The sequence below is a fragment of the Onychostoma macrolepis genome, chromosome 09, assembly GCF_012432095.1.
Source record: "Onychostoma macrolepis isolate SWU-2019 chromosome 09, ASM1243209v1, whole genome shotgun sequence".
Classification (NCBI taxonomy): Eukaryota; Metazoa; Chordata; class Actinopteri; order Cypriniformes; family Cyprinidae; genus Onychostoma; species Onychostoma macrolepis.
The window spans coordinates 7,424,442-7,435,367 of record NC_081163.1 but is presented as its reverse complement, the minus strand read 5'-3'; the positions used below and the strand labels follow the sequence as shown (position 1 = coordinate 7,435,367).

The window sequence follows — 10,926 nt, the reverse complement described above, 5'->3', positions numbered from 1 at the left end:
ACCAGCTGTCCATAAAACCCATTGCATTCCTCTATAATTGCTTCCATTACCTGTAAATCTAAAGTTTATGTATGAACAAATGTAAGCACTTTGTGTAAAGTCAAAAAAATCTTTCTGAAAGTATTTTTAGCGCTAACTTACAAGTTTGGTTAAAATGGACTTTCTCGTTGTTTTGAAAAATATCCTGTATATCAAAATAATAAAAAAAAAAATTTCACTCTTTCATTTAATATTCTCTACTGACCTAATAAAACCCCAACAGAGAGATTTTAAGACTTGTTCCGCGTTTTACCACAATAAATCATGTCATTTTCAAAAAGGTGATTGCTATTAAGCATTGTTAAAAAAAATAAAAAATAATAATATATATATATATAGAGAGAGAGAGAGAGAGAGAGAGAGAGATTATTTTGTTAATAAAATCAAATTGTTTAATAGCCTATTATTCATCTATGCAGTGTAATTCCAAATATAAAATATAATTACCTACATTATTATTATATTTTATTTGTTTTATTTTTGAATTAGATTAACCCCTCGTGTCACCCACCACTTTTGAACGTGCTTAAATCCAGATTTACGTTGTTATAATTCATGAACACTTTGGAATACAGACTCTTGTCTAAGGTTGGACTCTACTTTAAGAAGACAATCTGCAGATTACTGCAGAAGTGGAATCATTTCAAAATATTACAGTATCAAAAAGTTATAGAAGTTTAAATTCACGGTAAAGAAAATGCACTGTACAATTTTATTTTTCATTTTAGCCTATAAACAAAATATTTTTGAATCCAAAATTTCTATAAAATGAAAGCCTTACAGTATGTCTAAACAGGTTATGTTCCAAATTTGAAGTTGATAAAAAAAAGAAAAAAAAAAAGGATCCTGTAAGATTTTATTTAGGCATCACACCACAATCAGCCACCGAAACTCCATTGATTTTTTTCGATGCATTTTTGTCACAAATGTCAAAATTTCTCATCAATATTAGGTCCAGGGCCGGATTATCCATAGACGGGATTGGGCGAGTGCCCCGAGGCACCAGCCAATAGGGGGGCACCAAGTGATTACGATAATGACAAGACCTTTAAAATATTTTTTTCATGTTTTGTATGTATTATTTTGCTGGAAGAGATACAGATGCATAGAAAATGAACAGTTAATGATAGAATATACAGAGAGAATATCAAATATATGCAGGCATATAAAGAATTGCGACTGGGTCAGGTCACAGTGTATTTGCCCCAGTCAGAGTCGAGCATATTTATTCTCATATGGATAGGCAGCATCGATTTGGCGGTTGTGCGAAACGTAAATTTAAAAAAAAAAAAAAAAGAGAAAAAATATCAGGACACATAGCCAGGGCTATACAGTGCGACTGAAAAGTAGCTACTGCAGTGTGTGCGACTATCAAAAAATATTTAGGAGCACCTGTGCGACTAACCCGATCAGCATAGGCTATTTGTGTTTGCGCTGAGTGGAGCTTCAAAGCTTTCTACTTGCGTGTTTGTGCAGCAGTGAGTAATGTATCGCAGAAATGATTCCTTGAATGCAATGTTAATCAGAATCCACTCACTGCTCAAAATACTTTTGTTCATTGCTGAGTTATGCAAGCTCACAAATCCTCTCGTTATAACAAAGTGTAGATGGTGTAAATAAGAGATTAGTTGTGCAGTGTAGAGCGCTTCATTGATTATAATGGAGTTTTGTGAGATTGCGATGAACTGAAGTGAGTAACAGCTTTTAAAGATTATTAAAGGAGTTTGTAAATGTGATATTAAATTAATACAACAGCTCAATAAACAATAAGTTATATAAAGTGATGTACATTGTATGACTTTTAACAATATTGCCTGATTTTGCTCTATTTAGTCAAGGAACATAGTTTCAAACAGTCACAGCCGAGCCGCTGTGCATCTCCATTCAAACACAGCGGTGTTTCATTTATGAATGAACCTGCGTTTTTAAAAGAATCTAGTGAGTCAGTGATTCAATTACCCATTCATAAAGACAGTCACTTGCTTCCTTCCTGAATGAATCAGCTGTTCAAACGAATCAGTTGAATGAATGATTCAGTAAAAAAATCAGTGACTTAACGCCACCTGCTGGCAGTTTAAGTGTCCTTTCAGTTATTTAAATCATTTCAATCAAACAATAGTTCTATATTCAAAATTTTATATTTAAAACATTAATCTCACAACATTGTTATGAATTTAAAACATCCATGCCACCTCTGAGCCTCTGTAAATGTCTGTAAATTTACCTACATGCCACTTTTGTGTTCTTCTGTGGCACCGTTGTAGTGGAAACGAATTTTGCTATATGATTTCTTTTGATTAGTAACTTATTCTTCTTATTCTACCTGTTCTTATTCTATTTTTTTTTTTTTTTTATTAGAAATTTTGGAAAAATATAAATTTTTTAATTTGACAATGACATTTGTCTACCTTTAATAAAATTAAGGAGAAAAAATGGCATTACAAAAAAATGCCCCTGTAAATTACTTTAAGGTGTCAAATATTACCTTGTAATGGGGGTCACTTCAAATGTGGTCACCCTAGGGCACTACACTGTGTTAATCCGGGCCTGATTAGGTCTATCAAAAAATAACCACCAAATATGGAATCTTGAGACTCAGACCTTTCCGAAAAATGTTGATTCTAATTTTGATTCTAAAAGACCTTAATACATTTTGTAATATGACACTTGACTCGTTAAAATATTTAAAAGTACCATTTCCATAGTAACGCAATGTCCGATTTTAAAATGGTTTTCATAGGGTGAATTCTGAAGGTTTTAAGCTTTCAAATGATATTTGTCATGATTACTAAAATATGTGATAGAGAACAATTGGGGCCATTGGGGCCCACCGGTGGTGCCGGGGACACTAAAATGAATTATAGCATTGAAATAAGTAAAATTAAAAATCCAAGTAATCTGGTCAAGTTAGATCGTATATCAGTTCTCACAAAATTTGGAAAAAGCGTTACTTTTGAGATATTCAATGTGGTTTGGGGCGTCAAGCAGGACATGTGACGGTTAACACATCGCGTTCTTCATCATTTCCTCTGTTTCCAGTGTCTGGAGTCTGGAGACAGTTAGAGCGTGTGAGAAGCGTCCGTTGTCCGGCGCGCTCCGCGCATTCCCGCCCCTGCGGCGCGCCCGCACTCACTTCAAAGGCTTCGCTTGACTCAGAGCGCTGTGACGTCATGAAACGCAAGGCGCTCTCGAGCAGATGAGATGCCAGAGCGCAACAGGCGAGCGCACATCGCGAGCTCACAACTACAATGACAACTTCCTGATATCTTTACCAAAAGTTTATTCGAACTCTTTGCACTTTTGTTTTAAGGCAGCATTGGCTTTCTTTTGTGTTCTGTGTGGTGCTATGACTGTTGACGAGATGAATTCATCACTACTCCCCAGAGATTCGCTGAAGTGGATTTCTGTAGTTGGGATCCTGTGGTACCTGTTGATTCGGTGTGACTGCTACAATCTGGATGTGGAGCATCCTTTAGTTTTTCAGGGACCCAATGGATCATTATTCGGATTCTCGGTTCTGCTTCATCAGCATGCAGAGGACTCGTGGTAAGTGCATTAAACATGCTTGAGAAGTTTTAATGTTTTAATCCAAGGATAAATGAGCAAGTTTGAGATTTAAATTAATATGTGCCCTCTCTGACTGATTTTCAGGAGCATTTTCTACATTTTGAGTGCATTTGTTTGTATTTCTAACCCGCATTTAATGTGAAGTTGAGTCAATTAAATAAAATATATTCTCACTTGTGAATAAATATGGCTTTCAACTTTACAATCAAACTTTCTGTCAGCAGACAATGTATACATTCGTCCAGCTGTTAAGTCTACTACTAACACAGTATATTTAGATGTAATAATCACTGTTTCAAGCTTTAGAGTTGCTGGGAGTGGTTTTTCACATTTATTGATTATTGATGTGATTACTTTATTATTAGCTTTTTATTCAAAGTCTGAGATAGGCCTAGTGGGATATTGTGAAATGCATCAAATGTTGCAGAAGAACTTGCTCATATGAGCATATTTCACATGAGCATATCTGTGAGAGTTTCTTTTGCCCCAGCCCTGATTAATTTCAGACCCTGGATTTATGGTTGCAAAACATGTCCTGCAGTGTGACATGCTTTTCTCCATCTAAAACCATTTTAAACTGCATTTTATGCTTGCTGCTTTAATGACATCTTATTAATTCAGAGAGTGTACTTAAATTCATTCGTCACAGTGCTGGACCGTTTTATCATGAATCATTCATTCTAAAATCTTGATGTTTGTTTCAAAAGTGGCAAAACACACTTGTTTAATGTCATGTTTATTGTTAAGGCTGATAGTTGGAGCGCCTGTGGCTGATTCCAGCTTTTATCCTCATACCAAAAATCCTGGAGCCATCTACAACTGCAGTGTGTGGAGCTCCCAATGTGAGCAGCTCCCTGTTGGTAGGTCTTCCCTCCCTTACCTTCAGAAATTCAGCTTTTCTTGTTGTTTTATCTATGATCTGAAAGGTAGAGTTGTGTAAGAGGTTAATTTTTAAAAAGTTTACTCTTAAAAGTTATGTAATATGTGGTTATTTGGCTATACGTTTGTTTTGGTGTATAACAACAAATTTCATCAGTAAACTATTATACAACGCTTAAGAGATCAGTAGTTCATGTGGGGTCCAAAAGCTCACTAATACTTTGAAATCCCATTTAAACCTGAAAAAAGAAAAAAGAAAAAGTTTTAGGATCTTGCTATATAATCAGATGTTTTTTCTTCAATTTAAAATTGCTCTCAGATCATGACGGAGAACATGATCATCAGGTTTTGTCCATGTCAGCTCCAGTCATGCTGTCATAAGAAAATAACAAAACCAAAGACCGGACATATATTTAAAATATGAAAAAAGTATAATCAATAGTAGACTCAGACAATATACCAATATAATATAAATCAGTTAATGACATTTTATTATGTACTTTAATGACATGTTAAACACTTTACATAATCTAGCAGAGCTTGTTATGTTATTTATAAAAGTTATCCCACAGTTCCTTTGGATTTCTCCCTCTTTTATGTCCTTCTGTTTGCTGTAGACCAACTCTAAACAGTCAAGCTATTCCATTTGACCACGTTGTACCGTTTAGACTTCACACTTTCTGAAAGCGCTCTGATTGAACTTGTGTGTGCTTTCTAGACCCCTGACTGTGAATGAATCCCCATGCAAGGTCAGCCAGACTGTGGAGGGTTTCCTCCTGTCAGGAAGAGGATGCTTATACTCCCAGCCCGAAACAAGGGATGGGGGATAGTCTTCTTTGTAGGTCAAGCTACAGGATATATATAGCTGGCAAATAAAATGTCTCTGTTTAGTCAAGGGAAATGGCATTAAACAAATAATTTCCACCAAAAGCCATGCTGGAGTGCACAAACGTTCGTTTCGAGATTCTGAAAAGGTTTCATTATTAGTGGCATTTGCAAAGAGAGGTATCACTATTATTATTGCTCGTACTTAGGATTAGAGGTTTGACCAAATCCATAGTATCTACTGTAACTTTAGCATGTAATTAACTGCGATTCACGCGCTATAGATGGGTTTTTGAGGAGTTGCGTGCTGTTACTTTTCTAAGCAATCAGACTTACACGGGTTTCCCCTTGCAAAAATAAAATGGCAGAGAAAAGCTATAATAGACTTTCATTGAGGGACCAGATTTGGTTCTTAGCGACCTTTTCACTTGGGCCAGTATGCAACTACAGGCTAAAACCACTCAAAATACCTTAGCAACCACATGCAATACCCTGGAAACCATCTACAAGACCACACTATGTAGTTTTGCATGAGCAAAAATACACTAATTTTCTTCTAAAATGTCACGATCTAGTTGCTGTTAATAGACTTACAAGAAGATTTAATATTGTGTGGAATGGACATGGTTCATGATGCTCAGAAAACCCCAGTTTTTCTACCAGAACACTTGACACATTGTCTCAAAGCACTTTCTTTTTACATCACAACATGCTGCTTTAAGAGATATTTGTAGCCTTGTTTCAAGTTTCACCACATGCTCCTCATCCTGTGTCATTTCAGAATTGAGCTTGTGAGCTACAGGTGTGAATTTGCTTGAGATGAAAAACATTTGCACTGCATGTCTCTAACATTTTGCACAGTTTCCCAAAGTAAGCGGTCTGGGCTCTTGATTGATTGTGTATTAATTTATGCATATTAAGTGTATTAATTTGACTGCATGATTTCAGGAGGTGTACGGCACTGTGGAAAACACTGTTTGGCAGAGAATGATAACCAGTGGCTCGGTGTCAGTCTGTCCCGGCAGCCCTCAAAAGGCCATGTTTTGGTATGTCTTTTTGTCAAAGCATGCACTTCATTCAACAAGGATGCATTTATTTGATCAAAAATACAGTAATAATGTGAAATATTAATGCAATTTAGAATAACTGTTTTCTATTTTATTTCATTTTGAAATGTCATTTATTCCTGTGATGACAAAGCTGAATTTTTAGCAGCCATAACTCCAAACTTCAGTGTCACAGGATCCTTCAGAAATTAGTCTAATATGCTGATATGGTGCTCAAGAAACATTCCTTAATATTTTAAATGTTGAAAACAGTTGCTGCTTAATGTTTTTTTTTTTTTTTTTTGGAAACCCTGACATGCCACCATTCAAATGTTTGGTGTAAAATGAAAAAAAAGAGAAAATAATACGACACATTCGTATTCCAAGTAATACACATTATTTTACACACATTCAGTTGATCAAAAGTGACAGTAAAGACATTTATTATGTTACAAAAGATTTCTATTTCAAATAAATGCCGCTCATTCATTTGAAGTAACACTTCAAATGAAATGCTGAAAAATGTCATGGTTTCCACAATAATATTAAGCAGCAAAAACAGTATTGCTGTTTTATTGTATTTTGATCAAATAAATGCAGCTTTTGGTAAGCACACATTCTTTAAAAAATGCTTAAAAAAACCTTAATTATTCTAAGCTTTTAACTGATGGTTACATTTTTTTATGGTGTTACCTTGTGAGTAAATGCACTATATGATTATTCATTTTAAATGAAAAATCTCCTGTTTACTTCTAAGTCAGAAATGTTAATAAAAAACTAAATTGTTTCATGATAGTTTTGTGTGGAATATGTATGATGATGGGTATGACAAGTAAATAGTTGTTTGGTTCACTCTATTCTGGTTTACATTTTAGGCATGTGGACATCGGTGGAAGAATATCTACTACTCTAGTAGAGACAATCAGAACAAGCTGCCGCATGGTGTTTGCTTCAGATTCAGCCCAGATTTGAAACATGCCAGTCATATTATCCCCTGCTATAAAGGTACAGATTTCCATTACTGCTGTATTGGTTAGGTTGTGATTCACAGGTTCAAGCCAAGTGTAACCTAATGCAAACTACTGCTAATTGTTCCTTAGTGTCAAATGAGCACCAGTGATGTTTTTCTGTCCTTAGATCATCAAAGGAAGTTTGGTGACGGTTATGGGTCATGTCAAGCAGGAATATCAAATTTATTTACAGAGGTATAAGGAACTTAAATGGCATTTTGATTGAGCTGACATTGAATTCAATCAATTTGGTAACAATGTATTGTGTTTGTAGGACCTGATGGTCATGGGAGCTCCTGGTACCTCGTACTGGACCGGATCCGTTCTTGTCTACAACACCACAAGCAACATTTCAGCTGCTTATGTGGATGATGACAGTGAAGTTCTCTATGGCAGCTATTTAGGTGAGTTCTGAAATTGATAATGTTGATGTATTCTTTGTAACAAATCCAAGTAAGCATATAGGCAAGATTATAAGGTAGATGCAAAAAACTGTAGGCAGATTTATTGTGCTGCCTGCTAAGATACCTCATTTAATTCAAATTCTAAGGCAGCATGTATTTTTCACGGAGAAGGCCATTCCAGAATGCATTGCAACAAGATCATTACATCCATAATGGCTGGCATGTGTATGTGAATTTCTGCCTGTGTAGAATATTCCAAATCGGCCATTCGTGAGGTTCCATGATAGCTAAGAAGCTTCCTTAAAATACAGCTGCCTATGTAGGTGATATACAACAAGCCAACTCTATAGATTTTGGAACAAAAATACTGTATGGTCTGTTTTTTTATGATTTGTGTATAAGGTTATGTTGGTAGGAAGTAAGTGCTTTTCCTTTTGGGATTTAGAGATACAGTGGTCTAATTCTGCTAAAATGTTTACTATTAAGCATGTAAAAAGATGAACACAATCCAGTGATCATTGGCTTCTTAAGATGTGCAGCAGGATACAGACTTTTGCTGTTATACGGCATAACTTTTTTCTATTTAAACAGGAAACCATTGCATAATCTATGAGCATCTGCTGCAATATATGGCTAACGTGTCACTTTGTTTTGATATCATGGCAACCTATTTATACTTTCTAAACAAACATTTCAGCAATGTCTCATTTTAGTCATGGATATTGCATTTTGTACATGTGATTTCTAGGGTTCCTCTCTTACCAGTAAAGTATATAGTCAGTCAAATTAAATTGATTTTTGTACCACTTTTTATCAGTAACTGATAATAATAATGTAACAACGTTAATGTTTATATTTAATATCTTAATATCTTCATGCCCTACAGACACATCTACTAAAGGGTTCCTGCTGTTATGGAAGACATACAGGGAAATTTAATTTCCAAGCCTGAAAAGTCATGCAGATTAATCAAATAAAAAATAAATAAATAAATAGCTATAGTGAATATAAAATTGTATTTGTATTTCATCAGCAAGAAATTGCTTGTGAAGGCTCTCTATAATATGACTTTTAAAAATGATTTTCCAGTTATCACAAGCATTGTAAAGTCTACATAGTTTTTATTGATTTAATATCACTGAATCAAGCTACAAAAGTTACTTGCAAGGGTTAGTTTAGCATTGTTATTTTAGTATCACTGATTAGTATCAGTCAATTTTTATTAATATTTTGAATTACTTTTAATTTTATATTTTCCATTTTCATTTTAAATGTAAAGTTTTAGTAATTTCTTGTGTTTTTTGTCATTTATATTATTTAAAAAAAATGTCTATATAGTTTTTTTTTAGTATATCAAGTTAAATTACATGAAAAGGTAACACTTTACAATAAGGTTCATTAGTTAACTGCATTAGTTAACATATACTAAGATTGAACAATACTTCTACAGCATTCATTAATCTTAGTTAATGTTAATTTCAGCATTTACTAATGCATTATTAAAATCACAAGTTGTGTTTGTTTACATTAGATAATGCACTGTGAACTAACATTAACAAAGATTAATAAATAAATGTAATAAGTGAATTGTTCATTGTTTGTTTATGTTAGTTAATACATTAACTAATGTTAACAAATGACACCTTATTGTAAAGTGTTACCCTTGAAAATAAGAAATGTTGACTTTGCAATTAGCTGAAATAAAATAAATATTTTTATATTCAATAAATTTTTTTATATTGTTTTATTTCAGTTAATGTTTATTTTATTTCATGGTTTAGTTAACCATAATAACTCCGTAGATTAGGAAGATCTGGACTTTAAATAATTGCTTTTTACTTCCTTTTTTTTTTTTTTACAGTGCTTTTGTGCACTTTGAATGGGCATTTGGGATATTTCACCACAATGTATGGTTTTCTTCCCATCAGGTTATGCTGTTAGTGCTGGACACTTTCTAGATCCTCAAAGCACTGAGATAGTGGGTGGTGCTCCCCAGCATGAACAGACTGGTAAAGTAAGGGTTAACACCACCACCACCACCACCACCACCACCATCATCTGATTATTAGAACAGACCCAATTTTGAAGTAGTTTAATGTCACAGTTCTCTAGTGTGGTTAGTTAGATGGTTTGACACAGCCTGTAGGTTTCTGTAGCTTAATAGCAATCTTCTGAATACACTATACTGCATATCAGTAGTTGTGTATAAATGGATTTGGATTTGAGACCCTCTTGACATCTATACTCTGTAGGCAGTTGCAAACGGTAAAACAGTTAAACTGAACTCTTCTTCCATCTGTGCGGAAGAGGAAGTAGGTTTTTATTTGCAGATGTGCTGAGTTTGCAGTGTTTATGAGTTTTGTGAGTAACTGTATAGTGTCTGATGATTTTACCAAAGAAACAGAGACTGGAAAAAAAATTATCAGGGAGCTACCATTCATATTTGTGTTGAAACTATACAGAAATGTATTTAATTCACCAGCATATACAATCCATTGTTAGGCTGCTGTGTGTTATAGTTCCCATTTGCCATATTCATGTGTTTTCTTTTACTCCAGGCCTACATATTCAGGATTGAGGGCAACACTTTGAAAATCGTTGCCAAAACCAAAGGCAAGAAGGTAAGAAATTTCAAGAATTTTAAGTGTTCCTAGGGCATGTTGCTGCTGAATGAACACAATAGTGATGTTTGCTCCTGTTTACAGCTCGGCTCTTATTATGGAGCTAGTGTATGTGCTGTTGACCTGAATGCAGACGGACTGTCCGATCTGCTGGTTGGGGCTCCTATGTTCAGCTCAGTCAGGGAGGAGGGACGTGTTCATGTCTACATAAACCAGGGAGAGGTGAGTCAGTGACATTTTAATAATGTTTTGATGCATACCTATGGGTTAATCTCACAAAAAATAGTTTACCCTAAAAATAAATTGTTTATTTTTAGGACCACCAAAAGAAATACACATACACACATAAAATAATTTTTTAAGTTATTTTAATGGACCTAAACGTAAGCATACATAAAAAATAAAATTAAAAATAATAAATAAATCAATATTATTTTATTGTTTTATATATAAATCAGCATAAATTAAAGACATTACATCAAATACTGCTAAGATGTAAACATACGTTTCAGTTTTGATTTTTAAATGATTTATT

The 10,926-nt window shown here is 34.3% G+C and overlaps 1 protein-coding gene across 1 annotated transcript in view; it reads left to right on the top strand.

The window, feature by feature from the left end:
- The first annotated feature begins 3,107 nt into the window (after window positions 1–3,107).
- itga4 (integrin alpha 4) overlaps window positions 3,108–10,926 on the top strand; it is a 31,736-nt gene continuing 23,917 nt past the window's right edge. The window contains exons 1-9 of the mRNA XM_058787584.1: window positions 3,108–3,585; window positions 4,354–4,466; window positions 6,259–6,356; window positions 7,232–7,361; window positions 7,494–7,561; window positions 7,641–7,770; window positions 9,699–9,784; window positions 10,329–10,391; window positions 10,476–10,613. Of these exons, the coding sequence (XP_058643567.1) occupies window positions 3,236–3,585; window positions 4,354–4,466; window positions 6,259–6,356; window positions 7,232–7,361; window positions 7,494–7,561; window positions 7,641–7,770; window positions 9,699–9,784; window positions 10,329–10,391; window positions 10,476–10,613 (1,176 nt within the window). The 5' untranslated portion in view covers window positions 3,108–3,235. The remainder of the gene's footprint in view (window positions 3,586–4,353; window positions 4,467–6,258; window positions 6,357–7,231; window positions 7,362–7,493; window positions 7,562–7,640; window positions 7,771–9,698; window positions 9,785–10,328; window positions 10,392–10,475; window positions 10,614–10,926) is intronic.